Source organism: Lactuca serriola, chromosome 8 (genome assembly GCF_051521515.1).
Source record: "Lactuca serriola cultivar US96UC23 chromosome 8, Lser_US96UC23_V15, whole genome shotgun sequence".
In the NCBI taxonomy this organism is placed as follows: domain Eukaryota; kingdom Viridiplantae; phylum Streptophyta; class Magnoliopsida; order Asterales; family Asteraceae; genus Lactuca; species Lactuca serriola.
This window is the reverse complement of record NC_136415.1, coordinates 44435130-44461677: the sequence shown is the minus strand read 5'-3', so window position 1 is coordinate 44461677 and position 26548 is coordinate 44435130. Positions and strand designations below refer to the sequence as shown.

Here is a 26548-nt window from a genome sequence, read left to right as displayed (position 1 = left end):
CCATAAAGGAGCCCATGGAGATTTTCTGTACCGCGCTTGCTGGAATCAGCTTATGGAATATGATATAAAAGGGTGATCGCAAGACGATAATATCATATAGTCTTAAAACCTAGATATATGGTTTGTTATTTGTTAATTGATTGTACATTGATAATGCGAAAACGCATCAGTAACTCGGTAAAACGCATTGTTGTGTATAGTTGGTTAATGAATAAGTAAATGCATATAAGTCGAAGTTTATCTGTAACCTTTATCCAAGAAGGTAAAAGTGATATCTCGGCCGCACGATGATTTGATTTGACTTATGTGTCGGGCTCGGTCAAAACTGAATTGATGTGTTCGATTAAGTTCTATGTCAAATAAATCAGAGATCGAGAAACCTAAATGCTTGACTAATCATTCCATAGAATTGTCAGCATGATATCTAACAGAGGACTGTACGATCCCTTATCTAAAGGACAAGATTGATTAGATCAGAGTTTGACCGCGTCTTTGAGAGCTACGATTGCAAATCGAATTGTACTTGTGCATATAGTTACTAGACTTATCCAAGTGGGAGACTGTTGGAATAGTGTCTAAGGCTGCAACTATATTAGGCAAGTATTTGACCCGGTTGTGCATGGTCCTTTTGGGTTGCCTTCACCATAGCAACTTGATAGGATGATTTATTAAGAGAGAATAAATATTATTAATATATTATGAGAATAATATAAAGAATAATAATATTGTTATTTGATTAATATAAGTCATAAATTAATTAGAATTAATTTGGTGACTTAAAGAGATTAATTAAATAAGAGGGTATAAACTGTCAATTGTTTGATAGTTGAACTTTAGACTGTAAATCCTTAAGAGATAAGGATTGGACGAATTCTAGAGCTAAGGATAGCTCAAAATCGTCCAAGGCTATCTATGGTAAGGATATGGATTGCTTTAAGAGAAGATTATCCAACTAGGGTTTAAGATGAAACCCTTTAGGAGTCTACAAGTATAAATAGACCCTATGGCCAAGGGAAATCAGCATCTCATCAAGAATAGAGAACCCCTGACTGATTTCCTCCTACCCTCTCTCTCACAAATCATCTTCCTTGCTATTTGGTGTTTGTAAGCCATTAGAGGAGTGACAATTGTGACTCTAGAGCTCCAAGACAACAAGATCAAACAAGAGATCCAAAGGTATGCTTCTAGATCTGATTTGGTATTGTTCTTATACCTAATTAGTCATTAGAAGTCTTGGATTCAAAGCATGTTTAATTAGAAAGCCTAGATCCAAGCATTAGGGTTTTGCATGCGCACATAGGAAAGTTCTTATGGCTAAAACCCATCAGTTCAACGATAATCGTGCCTTGCGAGGTGCAATGCCCTAGTGCCAATAGTTGTTAATTCCTTTCCTGCGAAGAATATATCCGAAAATAGATTTGAGTCTCCACAGTTTTGCATGACAAAGAGATTGTCAAGACCCTGGGCGGGATGTTCAGCGATATCTATTTTCCAGCTGGGTGAATTTCCCTATTGCCATGGCAGTTCTTAGGTAAAGATAACTGACAAAACCAATTTTGACAATCTTTACAGTTCCGGACTTTCAATTCCTTAAATACGACAGTTCTTAGAAAAATACTACCTAACTGATAGATTGTACATTTTCATGCCTTCAATTCCTTGTGAAAGTAATGTGAAGTGTAATTACAGTCAATTCCTTTCCAAGTTTCTTCTCCTTGCTCAGAAAATTCCGATACAGTCTGCTTGAGTCTCTTCTTCTTTTGAATTCACATTTTAAGACAAATGAAATTTTGAGATAAAAAAAATAAAAATAAACTTAGCACACAATAAAACAACTAAGAATAAAATTAAAATTAAAATACGCTCAAAAAACAATAAAATATTTTTGGATTTTTTATTTTTCAGAAAAAGAAATAAAAACAGAAATAAACATATTTTTGAGTTTTTAATTTTATGATTTTTGTTTGTTTGTTGTTTTTTTTTTTTGATTTTAATTGTCCGCCTAAATTTGTGCATAGAGGAAAATTATGAAAAAATTTAACAAAAAAACAAAAATAAAATAAAATAAACACATTTTAATGACTAAATTTAAAACTTTTGGGATCAAAAGTTGGCAAGCAATTTAATATCGTTTATCAGCACTAACCTGCATGGATAGCTCTGGTCAATCACTAATATTGTGGTCCACTTAAACATAAAGGATATTTTTAATTTGGACAAATTATAAGTGACAAGACATTACAATCATATTCCTAAATAGACCATTTTGCTGACGACGACCAATGATATTGTTGTCCACTTAAATTCAACAGCGAGATCTACAGTCAACCTTTAGTCATGAACCAATTCAATTTTAAGTGCACTAGAACGTGTTCCCCACTTCACGCATACCTTAGTAATCAAGGAATTCCAAAGAGCTCTTTACTTTAGGTGAGTGTTCAATTATTTGAGAGAAAAGATAGACATGAAGATGCATATGTTATATCCCAAGTCGGATCTCTTCCAATCACGCGAGGGACAACATATGAATAACATAGATTGAAGGATAGAGGGATATAAAGATGCATATGTTGTGTCCCAGGTCGGATCTCTTCCAATTACACAGAGAGGACAACGTATGACTGACATAGATATATAGAGAGATGCATAGATAGAGAGATACATAGAAATAGAGATGCATATGTTGCGTCCCAGGTCGGATCTCTTCCAATCACGCAAAGGGGGGCAACATATGAATGGAATAGAGGATAAGAAAGAAAAACAATTTCATACATACCTACTTCTTCTGAACCCCCAGTCACCCTATCAACACCATAATTAAGGACATAAGTTCGTACGTCGAAGAAGTGTTGAGCCACAGTTCTAGATGATAAGTAACTTTACTGTATCTTGCAGGCTCCCTATTTTATCTCACTGCTCAATCTATCCAAGCGTCGTATGGTCAGTCCAAATGTAACCATCTAGGTCTAGATGAGTTAACACTGTTAAGTCCTTTTATTTCGAATCCTTCGTGCCTACCAGCGTATTGAACACATAGTCTAAACAATTTAGCTTCAATGCATAACATGTATTTTAGATTGCCCTTTAACACTAAATTTCATATCACTTCCCAAGAACACTTATGAAAGAAGACATTTTTTTTAACAAAATTTGATTTTATATATATATATATATATATATATATATATATATATATATATATATATATATATTGATTTTTGATTTCTCCCCCTAAATTTGTGCATAGGGAAGAAAGGAAATAAAATAAATGCGCAAATTTAAACAAAAAATAAAAAAATAAAAAATTAGTCTTTAAAACGAATCATTTAAAAAAAACTTAGGAGTATCGAGAAAATTTAAAGCGTAATTCAGCAATTTGAAGTTGCATCCAGATGACTTGAGAATAACACGTAGAGATAACAACGTATTCAGCCTCAACAACGTTTCAATTCCGGAACAAAGTTAACATATTCAAAATTCATCACGCCGTTAAACATGATCACCATTTGTGATATTTTCTTTCTTCCTTCCCGCAAAGAACACATACCCTCAATTAAAGTTCTGAACGTCGTGCGGTTGAGAGATGTATCCTATCATATGCCTGGAACAACCACTATCAACATACCAAAGTCTGATGATATACCTCCATAGCTGCTTCGACACAAAGTGCGGGATTAGTTGGTTTTTGGAACACATTCCATTTTGAAACTGGATTTACCATTACTATCTACACAAGATACACTTTCCCATGACATATCCTGTTTATCATAAAAAGAACATAAGGAAGTTATAGGATTTTTGGACGATTTTGAAATATGACCTTTGGGAACTCATTGGTAATTAGGTTTGGGTACTTTCTTGTTGGACCGAAAGGGACCTTTCTCACTAGCCTTTGGGGTAAGACAGCCTTTTGATTTGGGCTTGTATTGTGAATATGAGCTAGAGGACAATCCTTGAGATGAATTCGACCTCACTGATTTCGGTTTGGCTGAACCATCTCTCGAATTAGACTTCTTGTCCGACATTCCCCTATTGTCCTTAGGAATCTGATTTTTGGCCCTTTTAGCATTCCAATCACCATTTTGTGAACGTGACCTCAAAGGATTTCTTTTCGAAGATCTCCTCCTTGGCACGTTCTGCAAACCTTGTTCATAGAAGGGAACATATGAACGATGTGGGCAGTTTCTGACAATGTGATCGGGAATCCCACAGTTAAAACAAGTCTGTCTTTTCATATAAATAAGATTGTGACTGGGTCCTTATCCAACTGAAGTTCGTTTTGAAGAACTTTCACAAGCACAAGCACATGCACATTTATTAAACTATTTCACAACTTTATGAGGCTTAAGATTGTTAGCAGTGCTATCATAGCCTTTTGAAGCATTTTTAGCAGAACTAGAATTAATTTTATTTTGCTCAATCCCATCTTGCACTGTTATTTTCTCTGCACATGAAACAGAAACATTAATATCGTTCACCTCATCACAAGTTTTTAAATCATTTTCAGCAGAACTAGAATTATTTTTGTTCTGCTCATGCCCATCTTGCACTGTGACCTTATCTGCACATGAGGTCAAAACATTAGTATCGTTCACACTATCATTATTTACTGTCTCGACTATAGTAGTTTTGTTATACTGTAGATGTGCTTCCCTTTCCTTTTCTTCCTCAGTCAGAGGAGTAAAAGTGTAGTTATCATTGAATGGAGGAGGAACACTATCATACCCTAGACCTACATTCTTTTAGTCTTTCCATCTAAGTTGCTTTTCAATCATTGTCTCAACTTTCTTACTTGACACATCAAATTTTTTAAAATTAAAATCTGCATTTTCAAATCTAATTTTCAATGTGTCAAGCTCGACAATTAGAGTGACAATCCTTTCTTGAGCATAATCATAGTGTTCACATTTAGTGCTGTATTGTTTCCTAATTCTTTTTAGATCTTTGGTTTGGGCCTCCAATTTTTCTTTTAAGTGTTTTTGGGCCTTTCTGAGAGTACAACCTTCATATTTAAGGTCCTCAATTTCCCTAATTAATAAATTATGTTGATCGTGATAATGTTTAATTTTAGCTTCATAGCACTGAAAGCATGAGGCTTTATTAACCTCCTTGGTACTGTTGTAAGGACACAATATTTACCAAAAAGAATCTGATTGTGTGAATTGATTTTGATCGAAAATCAAAAATAAATACTTCTCAGACCAAAAGTACCAATGATTAACTCTCTTTTGACCGAGAACCTTGAAAGTCAAACTTTTGTCTGAAATAAAAATCTTGACCGAGAACGAGGCTTCTAGACCGAGACCTTAGCCAGAATCTTGATAATCCGAGAATCTAACCAAGAATGTGAAGCCGAAGACGCGCACCGAATACGCAGACCGAAGACGTTGACCGAAAACGAAGATGTTGATCGAAGACTCTATGTAGTACCGATAACTTGTTTGACCTAACCGAGAACGAGGTGCCACCACCGAGAACTGCGAGGCACGGACCGAGATCAAAGGTACAACCGAGGAGCTGGCTGAGAACTCTCAAACCCTAACCGAAGTCACTTTGCTAGCCGACGAAGACTCCTAAAACCCTAACCGAGGACGGGGTTTGCCGTCGAGAACTCTCAAAGCTGAGACCAAAGTTGCGCAAAAACACGGAATTTTCAAATTTTCAAACCAAATTCGATCAAAAACTCTAAAATAATGAAGAACATGAAAAACAAACCACAATACTTTTCGTCAAAAATAAATAAAAAATGTTAGAAACTCCAATAAAAACTCCAAGAAATGTTTAATACTTTGCCAAATCGATTGATACCGATCCATGCTCTGATACCAATTGTAAGACCCGATCTTAACGTATCAATCGAAATCACTATGATTGGTGCGAAATCCTAATCAAATGAATGCCACAAATTGTAAATATGAAATAAGAAAACAGTGATGAATCTTCAATGCACACTATATTGATAATAGTCTAGGACATAAGATTCACAATTACTCTCTTAGTTCTCTATTTCTCTCTCAGTTCTTCAAAAACAACTACTGCTAGAGTAGGCTGGTTTATACCTAATACCTAGTTACAAAAGCCCAACCCAATAACCCAACCGAAATCACATGGTGATTTCGGTTCAAACACCACCGAGATCATAGAGTTTTAGGTCACAAACCGAGAACTATAAAAGCCTTGAAAAGCAAAGTATAAACCACAAATTTATGTCCTAACAAAAGAACCTAACACATGCATGGACCAATATAACTCATAAAGATTGCATTTTTAAGGACAAGGGACCTCAAAGGAGCTAAGATGTAACATCCATGACTTCTGGAGTACACTATAATCACAATTTGTAACAACCCAAAAAGTCATATAAAAATTTTCATTTAATAATTAGAAATCTTAACCATATATTTTTTTTCTTCCAAAATTCAGTTACATAAACAAATTGTCCAAAAGATCAGAGTACCCAAATAATAAGTGCATAAATACTGGAGAGTGCATGATGCGTCATCAAGTCGGGCCCTTGCCCTTAGAACTAGAAGTACCTGAAACACCCAAAAAACTGTAAGCACACACTTAGTGAGTTTCCCAAAATACACAAAACACATAACCATATAATGTCATGCACATATACATATAAATTTTCCATGGACTCCCTCCATGGTCTTCAACTGGGATGTCATGGGCTACCCCCATAGTCTTACATCCAAGGGTCATGGGCTCCCACTCATGGTCTTACCAAATAACAAAGCCTTTACATATTCAACTACTGAAATCTTACATCAGATAATGGGTCGATATTAGTGCCTACGACCCATTGATATATGATGAAAACAATAGCTGCTAGAATACCAGTCAAAAATCTCACACTGATCAAATACACGAATAACCCTAATTAGGATTATAACTCAACATAGTCAAAAAGTCCGAAATCCTAAGTCCAAGCCCTTCCAAGATGGCCCAAAGGTCTTCTTTCCCTAACAGGCCTATCATCAAAGTCCAATTCTATATTGGGACACAAGGCCCAATAGGCCCAATCACCAACATTAGGTATTGATAAGATCTACAACTCTCATTTTGACTCTGTCGGCTAATTCCCGACCGATTTTAAATTTAACAGTACGAGAAGATTATACTGTTAACGACCGTGTAAAATTCATAACATCTACATACGGACTCCGTTTTCGACTGTCTTTTTATCGTTGAACTCCTATTAATGAGATCTTCAATTCTCTCTTAGGTTGTGTCGGCTAAAAATTGATTGATCTAAAATTCGATTTCCGGGTTGTGCACTGCTATGCGAAATCTTAGAAAAATCATAACTTCCTTATACGAAGTTATATTTGGACATTCTTTTTACGTACGTTCTACGTTTAACATATACTACAACTTTTTTTTAGATTGCTAAGGCTAAAAATTAATTTATCAAAAATTCAGTTTTTACGTTACGCGGTGCCGTGTTGGTGTAGCCGTAAAACTTCAATGGGTCATAACTTCTTCGTTATAACTCGGATTTCAACGTTCTTTATATGTACGGAACCCTTGTGAAATATACTTTAAGTTGGTTAAGATGATTTACTCTAAACAATCTTCTATTACAAAGTCATTTTTGACGTTTATTGTCTCTAAATTGACTAGCCCGAATCTACGGCCGTTACAGAAGACATCAAGTTTGCATTTTTATACTATAAACAAATCAAAGAGTCTTATATCTAACCTTCCTAACCTCTGGAGTTTCCCAAACTCCCAAGAGATGATTTATGGACTCAACAGTGGGCTCTTGAATACCCTAACTCAACAAGCAAGGAGGATAGACAAAATGCAAGCTTTTTACCTTCAAAAGCTCTCCAAGATGCTCTAGATGTAGGATCCAAAGGCTTCTTCCTTGATCAAGACTTGAACACCACCTTCTTCTTCTTGAAAACCCTCTAGAAAGGTCACCAAACACACCTTTAAGCTCAAATCTCACACTTTCTTGCAAATATAGGGTTTAAGGATAAAATAAGGCTATATAGGCTGATTAGGGTTTGGTCAAAATGATATGAGGTTGTATATATAGGGTGCAAGACATGAAATTAGGGTTTTTGGTCTATGGCCTCGTACGCCTCGCGTACGAGCCTCAACTCTGCGATGCATGCTCAAGCGTACGCATATGTACGCCCAACGTACGGAAGGTCTTTATTTGCCAAAAAGAAATACTTCAAGGGCTAAAATGGAATACCTGGATTGGAGTGTTACACAAATAGCACCCTAAATTGGATCTAGCATAAGGAACCATCAAGATGAGAGCTTTTTACCTCAAATGGTTTGCTAAGATGAAGATAACTCTAGATCTACAAGCTGAAGCCACTCCCAAGCAACCTCCAAGTGCTCTTCTTCTTCTATGTCACCAAAAACACCACCAAAACTCACTTCCAAGCTCAAAAATCACAAAAGGCCCTTAGGGTTTCTGTGACATCCCCATTTTCACGGCCAAAAAAGACCGATGTTGTTTATGCTTTATAAAAATCAGAGTACTTCATTTTATAAAAATGTTGCGGAATTTGTTCCCAGAAAAACATGGTAAATACGTTATTAAAACATTTTCGAAGAAACGTATTTATTTCATTTTAAAACGTTTGGGATGTCATCGTTAATACAGAAACATAAGCATAAACAGAACTTACAATTATTTACACTAGTGATCTACATCTCTTTAAATCTCTCAGTGTAATGTCACTTCATATCAACACCTGTGATATAAATAAACTGAGTGGGTCAGGTTGGGAAACCTGGTGAGTACATAGGGTTTTCAACCCACAATAATATAATTATTATGTTTAAACAATCAAACAATCAACCCAATTACCCATCCCCATTATCTTCTTTATTCTTAAGGATCTACCCTAAGAATCAGCTATTTCTCATTCATTCATTCCTAAGGATCATCCTAAGGAAACAACATGAAGTCCATTGTTGCCAATGACACATTGGTCAAGCGCAGCTGCTAATATTGTCACTTAGGCTCAGCTGCCAGAATTAGGACATTTTCTATGAGGCGCTTCTGCCGGTATTGACCTTTAAACACTACTGTCATGGTCATAAGGCTCCTTATTAGGCGCAGCTGCCGATACTATCCTTGGAGCGCAGCTGCTAGGACGTTTACCGTAGATCTAAATCATCTACGGGTTGTGGCGCAGCTGCCAGTGCTCATCTATAGGGTACTAGGTCCACTGCTGCCAATGTATACCTATAGGGCACTAGGTCCGTACTACTAATGTTCCTCTATTTCAGCTTTTATCCATCATCATTCATCTACCCATGTTTTACCCAACATATCTTGTAGATATAAAATACTTTATACAGTTTACATCATTTAAAACATGTATAAAAATCTTTCACCAGCATAGACAGCAAGTATTTAGACAATATGCACACATAGCACGTAAATTTATAATAAAATACTTCATATCTATGTGTAAGATGAAAGTAACTATGCACTCACCTGATTAGGTGGTGATTCCGAACTCAGACAGCACTTCGTTATCTCAAAACAATTTTCCTCGACAAAACCTAGTATCAATACCACTAGGGTTTAGTTTTTAACGTTAACCACGACTAATTAATAGTCTAGCTATTATTACTATTATATAAGCGTTAAATAACACTCAATATAACTCATAATAATAGCCCAAATAATTATTTTAAGGTCCTAATAATGTTACTATAATTAAATAAAATCTATATTAAATATAGTATAGGCGTAGCTCACTTACAACGAGTTTTTATTAAAAACCGGTCTTCGCTGGAGCAGCGTTTCCAAGCCGAAAGCTTTTCTTCTCGGAGCCGTCGGGCGCTCCGGGGCTTTCTTCTCGTGCTAGGGAGGTTCCGTAGACTTGGGAGGGGTTTAGGGAGGCTAGAGAGAAGTTAGAGAGAGAAAGAGAGGCTTATGGTGTGAAGAAAATATGAGGAGTTCACCCTTGTATTTATAGGAGTTTTATAGTAAAGTAGTCTCTAAGCTTCGTCCGTAACTTTTGCATACGAGCTCCGTTTTTGTCTGTCTTTTTACCGTTGAGTTCCTATTAATGAGATCTTCAACTTTCATTTAGACCTCGTTGGCTAATTCTCATTCTATCTCGGATTTACAAAACTGTATCGAATTCGCCGCGCTCGAAAAGTAGGGACTAAGCTTCGTCCATAACTTTCGCATACGAGCTCCATTTTTGTCTGTCTTTTTACCGTTGAGTTCCTATTAACGAGATCTTCAAATCTCATTTAGACCTCGTTGGCTAATTCTTATTCTATCTCGTATTTACGAAACTGTATCGAATTCGCCGCGCTCGAAAAGTAGGGACTAAGCTTCATCCATAACTTTTGCATACGAGCTCTATTATCGACGTTCTTTATATCCACGCGTTGGTATTTACGAGTACTACAACTTTCATTTAGATCCCGTCGGCTAAAAATCGACCGATCTAAAATTCAGATTTCGGGCTGTGCACTGCTATGCTAAATCTTAGAAAAATCATAACTTCCTCATACGAAGTCAGATTTGGGCGTTCTTTTTATTGATGTTCTTAGTTTAACATATTCTACGACTTTCGTTTAGATCGCTAAGGCTAAATCTCGCTCTATCATAAATTCACTATTTACGTTTCCCGGTATCGTGCCGGTTCCGTCGCGAAACTTCAACGGGTCATAACTTCTTCGTTATAACTCGGTTTTCGGCGTTCTTTATATGTACGAAAACCTTGTAACATACTCTACAACTTGGTTAAGATTATTTATTCTAAATAATCTTTTGTCGAAAAGTCGTTTTCGACCCCTATTGCCTCTAATTTGACTAGCCCAGATTTGCGGGCGTTACAGTTTCGATTTTAGGGTATAGAGATGGAGGTTGTTCATTAAGAGATCCAACGATGTCTTAAGTTGTTTAAATAGGGAAAAACCCTAAAAATTAGGGTTTTCCCCTGCATTGTGTACGCCCTGCATACTCCCACATATACCCCGTGTACGTGGGTGCATCCGCGATCCATCAATGAGCTAGTACGCTAATCGTACTAACTAGGGACTAAAATGAGAAAAAAAAATTACATTAAGGTGTTAACAAGAACATACCAATAATCTCGAATGTTACAAATATTATATTTAAATCTTTATTATTTTTATTTAAATTTAAAACCATCTCTCGATGTAAATTTGATATTTAACATTATAGTTAAATTTTAATATTTTAAAATAATTTTAGTACTATCCCTTTTGAAAAAATATTATAAAGAATAGTTTTTGATATTTTTTAATTAGACATTTTGATTGAGGTCTTATATTTAAACTTTTTTAACTATTTAGATATAATAGTTTTTGAATATTTTCTATTTTAATTTAACATAGTATTTCAATTAACAAACTAAATATAAATATACTAGATTAATAATTATAAGTAGGGTTTCAAAATAACAAATTTAATGTATTAAATTTATGTTTTAAATTTAAAGGTTTTTGGGCTGCAATTTTTCGAGAATTGTTTTTCTTAACCGACATGTCATCTCAAAGTTGAAGATTATGAGATTCGAACTTGGGTAACTCTATTTTAGAGTATTTCATATCAAATGATCTCTACAAGGCCACCTTCATGGTGTTTTTTCAAGTATTGATGGTAGGGTGGAAATAATTGTTTGTTGATGATCCATAATGTGCTTTCAAGTGAAATTATTGATCAAAATCAAAATGACCGAAAACATTTTTTGAATTGTAATTTCATAGCAATATGATGCATTTTTAAGAAAAAAAAAATTCAAAACAAAATTTTGAAAAGGCAAGTTCGACTATATTTTATTTATTTGAATTGCTCTTTGATTTTTGGGTTGTGAATCGGAAAAGGGATTCTTCTACAAATAAAATTTATATCGAGGTGGAGTTATTAATCAAGTAAGCATACAAGGTTTTCGAAAACTTTTTAACAAATTATGCATATGTTTTGTAGGTAAGATTTGCTTTGCATGGATGGGACGAAAACCTATGGTGTATGTGACGGAACCTGCCATGGTAAAAGAGATGTTGGCTAATTACTATGAATTTCAGAAATCAAGAGGAGGTAATCCATTAGTACGCAAGCTAATGAAAGGGGTCATTGATGCTGAAGGTGATCAATGGGCCAAACACAGAAAGATTATCAATCCGGCATTCCACATGGAGAAGCTCAGGGTCCATGCCCCTAGTCTAGTCTCTTTTAAATTTTAATTACCATAATAAAAATGAGACAAAAATACAAAAAAAGTTCCGGTGGTTTGCATTTTTTTTTTTTTTTGGATTTTAGTCCAGACCTTGAAAAAATTATATAAATAGTCCTTTTGAGCATCTTTTATTACGATATTTAGCCCCTCTAAAAAATGAAATAACTATTATACACTTGATATATATATATATATATATATATATATATATATATATATATATATATATATATATATATATATATATATATATATATATATATATATATATATATATTTATTTATTTATTTATTTATTTATTTATTTTTCATTTTTTAATGCCCCCCTACTACTTTGCTCCTCCTCTACCTCAAGTCTAACCACATATCACCACCAAAAGATACTCTTGTCGGAAAACAAGAAATAGTCGTCGAACCACCTTCCAACTCAATCAAACTTGACAAAATCACCACCAATCGAACCATCAACATGTTAGATCCAAACCTTCTTAGCTGGTTCCTCAATTAGTCACCATCGTCACTGTATGTTGCTTCTCCTATCTCGCTGACTTCCAGCCGGCCATTGTAGACGAGATCAACACCAATCAACTCTCCTCAACCCAGACATAAAACTGCCTAAGAGAACCATCTAAAACCTTGAGAGAAAACAGGTCTAGCAGCCCCATCCAACTACTTCCTTCATGGATCGCCAAATTTGCACTCTACAGTCAAATCATCGTCGGATCTTCACATTGTCGCCAGATCGTCGTTAGTCTTCACTCTCCCTCCTCCGAACCCCTACCACACTGAGAGAAACAGAGACACACCGAGAGATGGAAATTGAGATAAAGGTATGATGTAAGGCAGGCAACGACCTCGTTGGTGCTGTTTCTGGTGCAGTGGTGGTGGTTTTGTCGTCGCTGCAATGGATGATTATGGTGATTCATTGGTGGCTGTAGTGGAGGCTGACGACAACTATGGCCGAAGGTGCAGAAGGAAACTGATGGAACGAATAAAAGGTTAGAGAGAGTGGATGGTGCGGGTGGTTATGTGAGCCCTTTTCTATATTTAATAATAATAAGAGTAAACTAAAAAAATTGGTCCTTATAGTTTGGGTTGCACCAATGATCCAAAAACTGAAAGGTTTTGGTCCTTGGTAAACATAAAAAAACGACAAAATTGCAAAAATGTCCCTGTGGTTGGCAAAATTTTGTAGTTTTGGTCCAAAACGAAATGTTGGTGTACCACTGGTCCAATTTTAGATACCTTGTGCGGTTTTGGTCCCTATGGTTATATTTTCTTGTGTTTTTGGTCCACATCCCACCTAAAATGATTAATATGCCCTTTTAGTAATTCTTTTTCAATATCTTTTTGTTATTCTTTTAAGACGTTTTAATTAAAAAAAAAAAAAAAAATTCTACCCACCCACCATCCCACTCTTTATCTGTGTATCTCTCCCAAAACGAAGATCCCACCCATCGCCGACACCACCGAAAACACGCTTGAGCATTAGTCGTCGCCGCCACTTCATCACCCACCATCATCGGTCAACACCATCATAAGAAAAATTGGAGCACATCTATTTCAATTCGTCTCTTCCATCTGGAATCAAAGAGATCCAACAGCAATGGCCATGGCTGGTGATTTTCTCCAAGAACACAAGGCACACACAATTTCAGATTCTATTTACGGGATGATTTTAGCTCCGATTTGATTCAGCACCATCGTATCCTTTTTTGAGTCCATTAACCCTAAACACATAAATGATATGAGTGCACATATATGAAAATCAATTTGTAGAAATAGACTGTTCTTGAAAGCCCATAAGCTTTTTTCAGAGGGTTGTCGCAGTGGTGATGGTGTTTCTGGATAGAACAGGTGGTGGTGTTCTTACCTTTCATTTTCTTCGGCTCTGGCGGATCTGAAAACCCTAGTTCTAACAAAAGATTAAAGATGATGGTGCTCCAGATCTGCAAAAGAGCGATATCGAGGATGGGAGAAGTGGCGATGTGTTCTTTCGTCGGTGACAAAGTAGAGGGAGGAGAGGTGTATTTTTATAGGTGGCCAACAACGGTGGGGAGAGGAGGCGACGCCTGGTGGAGAGGACGCCTGGTGTATTTTTATAGGTGGCCGACAATCTCTCTTTCTTTCTCTCTCTCTCTCTCCTATGATTTGCTCTCCAATCACTTCTGTGTGTATTTTATAGATGTATTCTTTGTGCCATGTTAGAACCCACGAGAGTTCACCCATGACCGCCAAATCATTGTTATTATGATACACACATAAAACTTGCAAATTCCACTATAAATATTGATTTTGAAACTTTAAAACCCTAATTAGTTCAAACAAAAACCTAACCCAGAAATGGGTTCACCTCGAAACCATGAAGAAGTTTCATATTTCAGATTGCTATTTTGAAGAAACAATTGTTATATGTTGTTAAGGATTTAAAGGGGAAATGTTGAAGCTATACAACACTAAAATCTAGGTTAATCGGGAGTGTGGTAGGTTTATATGATGAGAAAAATAGATGTCGAGGTGGTTGTGAGGGGGAGGCAACAAACAGAGTGTGAGGAATGAGGAGACGGAGTATCAGGGCATCGATTGCTTTATATTCTTTGGTTTCTAAAACTCAGATTTGCAACAAAATGAAGAATCATGGCATCGATTGCTTAATAAGGTTTGAAGAGGATGAAGATCAGGAATGAGTAATTCACCTGAGGTGGGATTGCATCAACGGTAAGGTTGCAGATCGATGAGAAACCTCACTTTCATATTTGCATCGACGGTAAGGGTGTGGAGGGGTTTATCTATGAAAGAACAACATGCCGCCCACATCAGTGGCTCTTATCTTGTCGGAAACCAGATGGGGATGGCCGAAGAGGATGAAGACGGATGAATGAGTGTGGGTAATAGCATCCATAATGCAAGTAGTATAAGAGTTGAAAAGGATGATGACTAGGATTAAATAGAAGTTGAATGAAGTGTGGGTGATGACATGAAGTAGTTGAATGATCGTTGAATGGTTCTATAGAAGAAATAAAGTGGTGATTAAGATTGAATATGTGTTTAATGGGTTGTGAGTATTGTTGTATAGATGTTTAATAGATGATGTGGCAATATTCCATTGAACTTTATAGAGTTCAATGGATTGTGGATGAGAATGAGAATGGGTGGGGGTTGGATGTATATAATTTTTTTTAAATAATAATAAGATAACGAAATAAATTTTAAAAAAAATGTTAAAGGGTATATTCATCATTCTAGGTTGGATGTAGATTAAATCCATGAAAAATGAAATTTGGGATCCAATTTTTTATTTTTTTATTTATTTTGAACCATTAGTACAAGTAAATTTTTTGGATTTCATCCACAATCTTTTGCAAACAACAAAGACCAAAGTTATAGTGTATTCTAATAATAATAACTTTAAATAATGAAAGAAAAATGGAAAATAAATATATCAAGGGTATGACAGTCATTTCTTTTTTTAGAGAGATCAAATGCAAACAAAAGATACTCAAAAATACCATTTATCTAATTTCTTCAAAGTTTGGACCAAACTTTGAAAAAAAATACAAATCACAATAGCCATTTTTTACATTTATTGTCTAAAAACGAATCTAACACCTTCAATCTTTTATACATTCTTCTGTAGCATATGGTACCGGCATTCTATATATGTTGCAATGAACTCGTAAACAAATGGGAAAAAATGCTCTCCAATGAAAGCATGTGCGAAATTGATGTCTGGCCTTATCTCCAGACACTGTCTAATGATGCAATTTCACGTACAACTTTCGTTAGTAGTTTTGAAGAAGGAAGAAAAATATTTGAACTTCAACATGAAATGCTCGAATTGATTATAAAGTATGTACAAACAGCTTACATTCCAGGATCAAGGTGAGCATATTTGATTGTTTTTGAAGAATATGTCTCATCAGGCTTGACATGAGGGGCTGCAAGGTGTGTGGCTGGACAGGACTAAAAAAAAATAAGGCTCAAGTTTTAACCAAATTAATTAGTATATTAATATATATGATTTTAATCAAATAAAAAATTAAAGCTCAAATTTTTACCAAAATTACTTAGTGTCATTTTCGTGTTACATACATTAAAATATAAGACCACTAACCGATTTGTCAGACTAAAATATGACACCCCTAATAAATTCAACTCATAAACGCGCACCACTTTGGCACTTCACACCATCTTTATGTTTTAAATGTAAGTTACACTTTCAGCTCCTGGTTTATTCCATATTTTTCATCATATATCCCTCTTTTAAATTTTTTTACTAAATCAGCCCCTTCACAATTCACATTGTTTTTATGTTTTAATTCCAAGTTACATTTCCAGCCCCTGGTTTATGCCACACTCTTCATAGTCTACCCTTCTTTTCAACTTTTTTTTACTAAATCAGTTTCTAAAAGTTACATATTTAACCCCAAATTTTGATAATGTCCCTTTTTAACTAATTTAATAACTTATTATATTTCCATCAAGGCAATTAACCCTTAAAAATTATTTTGTTTATATATAGAAAAAAATATTTAGGAGTTCATTTTTATCAATCGCACAAGGCCTTCAAAATCAATGAATCGATTTAATGGAAATTATATTTTAGAACTAAACCACTATATTCAACTTGAAGTTGAAATTTATTTCTTTCGTCTTCATTATCTTACTCTTGAGTTATCTAATATTATAGCTTTCTGCCAACAAAACTCAACAAAAGGTTGAATGAGATTAACCAAAAAGTCAAAGCTTCAATAAAAGGTATTATTGATAGACGACTTGTTACAATAAAAGCTGGGGAAAGTAGTAACGACGACCTTCTAGAAATTCTTTTGAAATCCAATAATGAAGAAATTGAACAAGAAGGGAAAAGAAACTCCGGGCTAAGTATCGAAGAAATTATAGAAGAATGCAAACTCTTTTATGTTGCTGGACAAGAGACTACAAGAAATTTGTTGGTTTGGACTATGGTTCTATTAGGTCAACATATTAACTGGCAAGAACGTGCTAGGGATGAAATTTTACATATTTTTAAGGACAAAAAACTAGATTTTGAGGGGTTAAGTCGTCTAAAAGTAGTAAGTATTTCTATCCCTTAACAAGGCCTAATATTTGTTTCAAAATTGTTCATTAATGTACCAATTATTATGTGTAACAGGTTAACATGATTTTCAACGAAGTCCTTAGGCTATATCCACCGATGACCTCATTAGGACGTATGGTTCATAAAGAAACCAAATTAGGAGACATAACAGTGCCATCTGGAACTCTCCTCCATGTGAGTACTATACTTTTACACCATGATTGTGATATATGGGGTGATGATGTGAAGGAGTTCAATCCTGAAAGATTTTCTGAAGGTGTGTTAAAAGTGACAAAGGGACAAACATGTTACCTCCCATTTGGAGGAGGTCCACGTATATGTGTTGGACAAAATTTTGCTATGTTGGAAGCAAAAATGGTGCTTGCAATGATTTTACAACGCTTCTTTTTTGAGATCTCTCCATCATACTCACACGCACCACATCTTGTTGGCACCCTTCAGCCTCAATTTGGTGCTCATTTGATTTTACGCAAACTTTAATTAGTTTTAAAGGGATGTACTTTAATTTATGTTACGTGGTGTTGGCTTTCTTATATGATGTGCACTCCTTATGCTACTCGGGTTATCAAAAAATATAATATGTTCAGGCTTGATATATGTATTGTTTTAGTATTTGTTGTAAAAAATTATCTCATTACTCTGGATACACTTTTGAACAATATGAAAACTCAAAAGTTGTAACCGAAACAATCAAATAATAATCGCGCTAAGCAAGAACCAGAATTGGTGATACTCAATATGATTTTATGTTCTTGATTTATCTCGATTTGATTTTATGGTGGTGTTGTGTTTGGCTTATGGTTTTTAGACTTAGGGTACTTTTGATATTGGGAGCTTTTTTTTTTTTTTTTCTTTTCATCGGTGAGATTTTAACTTTGGGAAAATGATTTAAAAGCCCAAAGAAGTTTTCAAACCATTCAAAAATCCCCAATCATGTTTTGTCTGTTCAAAAAAACCCAACAAACTTAACATTTTGTCTAAAAAGCCCAACGAAGTTACACTTTCCTGAGAGTCAAATAACAGAAACAGATGACGTGGCTTATTACCGTATCGGAAAAATGACTTGTTAGGCCAACGAAGTTTCCAAAACGTTTAAAAAAATCCAATCATGTTTTGACTGTTCAAAAAAAACCCAACGAACTTAAACAAAACAAAATTGGGATTTTTTATACGGTTTAGAACTTTGTTGGACTTTTTAGACAAAATGTTAAGTTCGTTGGGTTTTTTTGAACAAAGAAAACATGATTGGAGTTTTTTGAATGGTTTGAAAAATTCGTTGGGCTTTTAAGTCATTTTCCCTTTTAACTTTTAGTTTTTGAGAAAAAGCTCAAATTAAAGAAAAAGTTTCTTTTGGTAATAAGAATTTTTAACTTTTATGTTGTGGTGAAGATTGGGGCATTAGTGAAAAACAAGCAAAACCTATTGGCGCCACAACTACAATCACCCAAACGCTAAGGTAGTCAAGTGAATATATATCCATCTATAAGTATCGTCATTCTCCATTATCATCTCAAACACCAAAACACCTTAACAACCTTCGTTGACCAAACGCCGCCAACTCTGTTTTCCAAATGGAGGTTACCGGAGTGTGCTGTGTTGTGGGAGTAGTAGTAACGTTGGTGTTTTATATATTGAGATTTTTAAATTGGGTATGGTTCAAACCAAAGAAGATAGAAAAGTTTTTAAGAGATCAAGGTCTTAAGGGTAGCTCATATAAGTTCTTGTTTGGAGATTTAAAGGAGATGGTGCAGTTGACAACTCAAGCAACATGTAAACCTATTGCCCTATCCGATGATATAGTTCCTCGTGTCTTACCTTTTGTCCATAAATCTGTCCTTATTCATGGTACGTACGTTTACTTTCTTATATATTATGTTACTGTGTGAGTGTTTTTTTTTCTTAAATTAGTATAATTTATAATCTGGTTATTGTTTGTAGACGTACATGAGGTTTCTTGGAAAATGTAATGACATTGGATTTGAGTGACAAACTGACAAAGCAAGTATTGTTATATATGTTTACCGGTAATCGATTAATGTAATAAATCTCAAAAGTATAATCGTTTTGGATGTAGTTCCAAGTAAAGAAAAATAAAATTTTGTCATAATTAATTTATCCTCATATTTCATATTTTATCTATTTAATGATTGATATGCGTAATCCACTACTTCTTATTTTTCATCCTATCTTTAATTTTGACTTTTGTCATGATCAAGTAAATAAGAGAATAAGTAAGATATTTAATAGGAGGACCATTAAACTGTTTCACTAGTTAATGAACTCTCTAAAAAGGACTTTAAAATTGTCAAAAAATAAGAAACAAGAACGATGCACCTTCACCCATATCAAATGCACCAAGGCGTTACGTATTTGTTTTCATATGTTGCTACATCGGAGTAATTAGGACCACTGGTTACGTATTTTTTTCATATGTTGCTAGCATCCATATATAAGAAAAAGGCTTTTTCATTAAACTTCTTATCTAACATAAGCCCCCACTCCAAAAATAAAAAATCTTAAGTTACCTTTACTATTAGAAAAGTTTTTTCACAAAATTTATTTATGAATCTCATACAAATTATTTTTTGTTGAAAAAAATATTTAAAAACTCCTATTATAATTATTATACCAATTACTATCATTAATTATAAGACACTCTATGATAGAGTTACTCAAATTTTAATCTCACAACTCAAACTAAATGTTTTTCAAAGTGCTTGTTAATTTGCAAACACTTCTCATTAACTTCTTCATCATTTGATGGATCTCATAGTTTTCAACCAATTGTTAAAATACAATTTATACAAATGAAAATAAAATTTAAAACAAAATTAATTGGTCTCTTTAATAAACAAATTGAAAAACTCTTTTACCATATAGTTAAAATGAGTTTTTTTTTTTTTTTTAGTTGGGTGGGGGTTCATCTTAAGGTTTTCTATTAAAAACTCCAACAAAAAGTTTATCATGAATGCTATTAGCGTAGAATAACTTAAAACATAATATTATCATTACTTGTTTGGTTATTTAATATAAAAAATTTCAAAAACAAATGATTATACAGTTTTCATTGGAAGTCAACAAAGATTATTTATTAATATCATTGTCAAGTGGCCAATAATTCGAAAAAAAAAAACAATTAAAATTAGACAATCATTAAAAAAATCGTAAATATTATTACAAGTAAAACAACAATAAGTAGCCCAATGGTATAGAAGCCCAATGGTATAGAGTGCTATTTCTTTTTGAGTTTGATCGTTTAAGTTTTGTTGTCGATATAAGTATAATTAGGTATTAGGTTATAAATAGTTTAGATTTGCTGTTAAAAAAATTAAAAAATTTATATTTGTTATATACATTGGCATAAGTGTGTGTTAATTAACCATTTTTATTTTCATATTTTATTAAAAAGTTTATATTTGTTTTATATATATATATATATATATATATATATATATATATATATATATATATATATATATATATATATATATATATATATATATATAGGTTCAGGTTCATTTGAGACCATTCTAATTTTGTGAGACCGTGAGACCAAATCTAAAAATAATTTTAAAATGCAAAATAAATGGAAAAATCCAAAAATTCTTTTTTTAAATGTTATTTTCGGAACTTGAATTAACTAAAAAAAATATTAAAAAAATATAAAAAAAATAAAAAAAAAATCCGTTTTTTTTTTGAAAAATACGTGAAATATTCTAAATAGAATATTTCACTGACATATTCTAAAAAATAATTTTAAAATGCAAAATAAATAGAAAAATCTAAAAATTCTTTTTTTAAATATTATTTTCGGAACTTGAATTAACTAAAAAAAATAAAAAAAAAATTAAAAAAAATAAAAAAAAAATTCTATTTTTTTTGAAAAATACGTGAAATATTCTAAATAGAATATTACACTGTACATATTCTAAAAATAATTTTAAAATGCAAAATAAATGGAAAAATCAAAAAATTCTTTTTTTAAATATTATTTTCGGAACATGAATTAACTAAAAAAAAATAAAAAAAAATAAACAAATGCGTCTCACGGTCTCACAAAATATAAGTGGTCTCAAATGAACCTAACCATATATATATATATATATATATATATATATATATATATATATATATATATATATATATATATATATATATATATATATATATATATTGATTCCACGTAATCTTTTTATTTAGAAACAATTTTGTGTTTTTTCATTGGAAGTAACAATCTTAATCAAAGGTCATTTATCAAGTAATAACGTCATTATTACTTTATTTTATTTTTTTATTTAATTATTTAACATAATCTTTGTGTTTATTTTTATTTAAATTTTAATGATTTGTATGAATACATTTTCTTTATGATTTTATAATTTTATTTTTATTTTTCAGCGTTTTATGCAAATACGTTACTTAATATTATTTATTTTTCAAGTTATAAAGTTGCATAAACAAAAAAGGTTATAAAGAATCCAAATATTTATTCGATTAAAACCTAGATTTTTTTCAACAATCCTTATATGATTTTTTTTTTAAATATTTCTACAAGTATTCATTTGGTCGGAATAAATTTGAATCTTTAAAAAATATAACGTTTATATATCCGAAATAGGATTTATAAAAATCCACATTATCGGAATCTATAAAATATCGGCTCGGATAAAAAAATTGGCTCAAGTTACACCTTAAGACCCGTTAAGACCTATGACCAAGCTTTGGGCTCGTGACAACTTTCTCCCTAATAAATAAAGAACTTTTTGCCAAATGTCCTCTTTTCCTTTATTTGGACACATGATATTTTCTAGAAATTTTGAATTTTCTATTTTTTACTTGTCATTTTATTGTATTTTTTATTTTATTAAATTAAAATTCCTCATTTAATATGTAAGGTAATATATATGTAATGTAGTTATTAGAAATAGTTTATATATGCTCATTAATTTTAATAATTCAAAAAAATTCTTATTTTTTTTTTATAAATTCAAACTTTTCAAATTGTTAAAATTTCATATTTAATTTTTTTTAAACAAACCCATGTAATACATGAGTCTCGCACCTAGTTATCTAAAATATGTAAAAAAATGCTTTAAATAATTATCTATTTATATAATATAATTTCCTATAGATAATATATTTATATAATATAATCCACATTGAACTCATATTTAAATTGGTCTTTGGTATGCAATATACATTTTAATTTGATGTTGATTGAGACATCGATAATGAAATCAACTTTAACTTTTTAAGTACAAATCATAATTTTATTTCTACTATAACCCGTAAAAATTAGTAAGAAAACATCTTAATTAGAAAAATAGATCATTGTGATCATGTATAAAGGCATAAGTTTAGAAAGGGAATATGATGCCTAATTCGATATGAGTTAATGAAGTGGTGATGCTCTATGAGACCTTTTGCAACTTGTGATATTCGATTTCAAATTGAATAGACAAATATTTGAGGCTGGACTTATAAGAAAACTAATGAGGTGATATCAGATCGTGTCAAGATCTTAATTAAGATCCTATTCATTAGGATCTTAAGATCCAAGTATAGATATTCCTTTAGATAGATCATAATGTGATCGATATGTGCCCTTGTAGGATATAAAAACCGTAAGATCTTATAATCAATATCACAATTTCAACAACCATGCTCTCATGTCCTCACCTGATAGTCTTCCTTTGGTTGCTATCTTCGAGTAAATTAATATCACAATTTCAACAACCATTCAATGTCACAAGTTTGTTTACTCTTTTTTTTGGATATGAGACTTCACATAAATTACTTTCTAGAAACTGAAATTCTAAGTTGTAAGGAGCCAATTATGATTTAACACAAAGGCTAGTTAGTCGTAGAGCATGAAAAGTTACAAGATCAATATATATTGTGTTGGTTATTAACATCTTTTTTTATCATTATTTATACCCTTACATCATTATATAGTATGACAATGGGTACCAAGAAAGTAAAACTAGAGGATTTAATTTGTTGTAATGGATAGAATCAAAGAACGAATTTCAAATATTCTCCTTCAGTTAAGCTTAAATAGAATATATACATGAGCAAATCATCCAGCTAATTAGCTATAACTACCATAACTACCAGTACAAAGAAAATGACTAAAATGCCCTTGTTGCTAACTATCTGCTTACGATCAACTAACAGACTTAGAAAGCTAACAGATTTTGTATTAACTAAAATTATTTGATTTTTGTTTGTTCACATGTACTATTATTCGTATATTTAAAAAACAATTTTGGTGTTACTTGTACAGGTAAAATTTGTTTTACATGGATGGGAAACAAACCTTTGGTTCATGTAAATGAACCTTCTATGATACCTGAGATATTAGCTAATTATAATAAATTTCAAAAGCAAAAGGGACCACGACATTCGCTAATAAAGTTGCTAGGGAAAGGATTATTCAGCACTGAGAACGATCAATGGGTTAAACATAGAAAAATCATCAATCCTGCATTCCATGTTGAGAAGCTCAAGGTTTCTGTTCTTCCCTTTTCTTTCTCCATAAAAGTCAACTCATGATTCTACGAAATAAACTATATAGATTTATATTTCTTTGTAGAAAATGGTGCCAGCATTTTACATTAGCTGTAGTGAGATGATCAACAAATGGGAAGAAATGCTGATGAAAGAAAGCTCATGTGAAGTGGATGTGTGGCCTCATCTTAAAACATTTGCTAGTGATGTAATTTCACGTACAGCATTTGGTAGTAGCTTTGAGGAAGGAAGAAAGATATTTGAACTTCAACGAGAACAGATTCAGTTGGTTTTAAAGGCTATTCAGTCGATGTATATTCCAGGATCAAGGTGATGATATTTCCATATAACAGTTTAAAACTTTGTTCATCTTTTAGTTGCTAAAAATATATTGTAAAGATATATATCTTACCTTTATTTCTAATATATTGAGGAACTACATGTATGTATATATAATTGCCACTAATTAAGTGAAATTTTGTAAATTAATAAGTAATCATATCAAAATTTTATATGATCATGTCATGGCAGTCATAGTACCATCATTAATTGGTTTTGTCATGCACGCATAAATTCACTATAGTTATTGAAAAAACATTATTAATTGTGTAGATTTTTTCCAACAAAATCGAACAAGAGGATAAAGGAAACTTCTCAAGAAATGGAGGTCTTAATAAGAAGTATTATTGACAAGAGAGTAACCACCATGGAATCCCAAAAAATTGGAAATAATGACCTGTTAGGAATTCTTCTGGATTCCAATCACGAAGAAATTAAAAGACATGGTAATCACAACTTTGGAATAAGCATAGAAGATATCATCGAAGAGTGCAAACTTTTTTACTTTGCAGGACAAGAGACCACAGCAGATCTGCTAGTGTGGACTATGATTCTCCTGAGTCAGCACACAAAATGGCAAGAACTTGCGAGAAATGAAGTTTTAAGCGTTTTTGGGGAGAAGAAACCACATATTGATGGATTTAGTAACTTAAAAACTGTAAGTTTTACTAAACCATATTCACTTGAAGCATCTTTCTCAATATTGGTGTTTGACGAATTCTTTTTGTTTGCACAAAAGAACGACAAGTTTATCTAGTACTAGTCATAGCTTTCGATATAATATATTCCTTAAATGTTATGTGTTTGCAGATCAACATGATATTCAATGAGGTCCTTAGATTATACCCACCAGCAATGATATTAGGACGGATGATACATGAAGAAATGAAATTAGGGAATATGACCTTACCTGCAGGAACCTACATTCAAGTGAACACATTGCTTTTACATACTGACCTTGATATATGGGGTGAGGATGCAAAAGAGTTTAAGCCCGAGAGGTTTTCTGAAGGCGTGTCAAAGGCAACCAAGGGACAAACCTCATATATTCCGTTTGGAGGAGGGCCACGTATATGTATTGCACAAAATTTTGCTTTGATGGAAGCAAAAACTGCACTTGTTATGATTCTACAACGCTTCTCTTTTGAGTTGTCTCCATCGTACTCACATGCTCCACATTCTGTCATCACGTTACAACCTCAATTTGGTGCACATTTGATTCTACGTAAACTTTAGGCTCGCATGTTTTGGTTTGTTTAAAAGTATGCTGCTCTAAATCCAATGTTTAAAAAACCGGTCCGTTGAAACGGTTGGACCAGGAATCGAAAAAGGCAAAGGCAACGGTTCAACTAACACCGGTTTTATACCTATTTCTAGACCGGAACAAAGTTTTTTGTAAACACCGGCTAAATTGGACCAGTTGAATTAGTTAAATTGAATAAAAACACATAGAAATAAAACATTTTGTATAACAAACTTTGGTGGTGATTTCACGTCTATTAACTTTATCTTAAATTGAATGAACACACATGGTAAATTTTATGAAAATTTTTAATGTGTGTTTATTCATCTTTTAGAAACCGGGTTGACTCACTAGTCGAGCTGATTAAACCGGAAACCGATCGCCATATCGGTTCAACTAAAAAAATGGTTTTTAAAATATTGTATAAATTCTTAAATTAAAGGGACAATATAACCAAGGTTGTAGAACTCGTTACTCGGTACCTGTTCGGCCGACTACCGAGTAGTGAGTACTCGGATTTGGAAATTTGTGTAGAAATATTTTTAGGGAAATTATATATGTCAAAATCAAAAGATAAAATCATAAGTCGATTGAAATATATAACAAAATTGGATAAATGTGAATACACAAAAAATAAAAAACACATAATGGTCTCACTTTGTGAATAATTACTGAAAATTTAAGATATATATGTAGTAACAATCACATGTGTGTGAGTTAAATAATAAATCATTAAGTATATTATACATATTAATCATCGAGTTGACCAAATTTCACAACACTACTTAGTTCGCAAGGGCCGATCGGGGAGTACTCGAGATTATGTAACTCGCCTCGGCAAGGGGGGAGTAGCGAGTACTCGGAGGAGTAATCGGCCAACTCGGCAAGTTTTGCAACACTGAATATAACTACACCACATTCAACTATTGATTTTGGTCAAATAGATCCTTAAAAGTCAACTTTTACCTATTATACTGGGGATCGACCCCATATTATACGGGTTATGAGGTTGAAGCTACTTACCAGTTTTCATCTTCTTCATCTTGTTACTTTTCATCTTCCTCATCTTGTTACTTTGGTCGAAGAGTTGTAACGACCTCCCCAAACACTAAGAGGTGCTACTATGAGAATCTAGCAATGGAAAGAACGTCA

General features: G+C 33.0%; 2 protein-coding genes across 2 annotated transcripts in view; both read left to right on the top strand.

Moving 5' to 3' along the window:
• The window catches only part of LOC145067683 (cytochrome P450 CYP72A219-like), a 36404-nt gene extending 18620 nt beyond the window's left edge, over positions 1-17784 (top strand). The window contains exons 2-5 of the mRNA XM_079014766.1: positions 11954-12174; positions 15841-16085; positions 16894-17278; positions 17359-17784. Of these exons, the coding sequence (XP_078870892.1) occupies positions 11954-12174; positions 15841-16085; positions 16894-17278; positions 17359-17784 (1277 nt within the window). The remainder of the gene's footprint in view (positions 1-11953; positions 12175-15840; positions 16086-16893; positions 17279-17358) is intronic.
• A 1044-nt stretch (positions 17785-18828) lies between these two features.
• Positions 18829-25629, top strand: LOC145068728 (cytochrome P450 CYP72A219-like). The gene is made up of 5 exons (XM_079015729.1): positions 18829-19149; positions 23591-23814; positions 23900-24144; positions 24427-24811; positions 24964-25629. The coding sequence occupies exons 1-5, from the start codon at positions 18876-18878 to the stop codon at positions 25387-25389; spliced, it is 1554 nt and encodes a 517-aa protein (XP_078871855.1). The 5' UTR covers positions 18829-18875; the 3' UTR covers positions 25390-25629.
• The last annotated feature ends 919 nt before the right edge of the window (positions 25630-26548 follow it).

Excerpts from the sequence above, each read along its gene's own strand:
- LOC145068728 (XM_079015729.1), top strand. The coding sequence starts at position 18,876 with ATGGAGGTTACCGGAGTGTGCTGTGTTGTGGGAGTAGTAGTAACGTTG. Across the intron at positions 24,145-24,426 it reads ATGTATATTCCAGGATCAAG|ATTTTTTCCAACAAAATCGA; the intron begins GTGATGATATTT and ends TTAATTGTGTAG. Across the intron at positions 24,812-24,963 it reads GATTTAGTAACTTAAAAACT|ATCAACATGATATTCAATGA; the intron begins GTAAGTTTTACT and ends ATGTGTTTGCAG.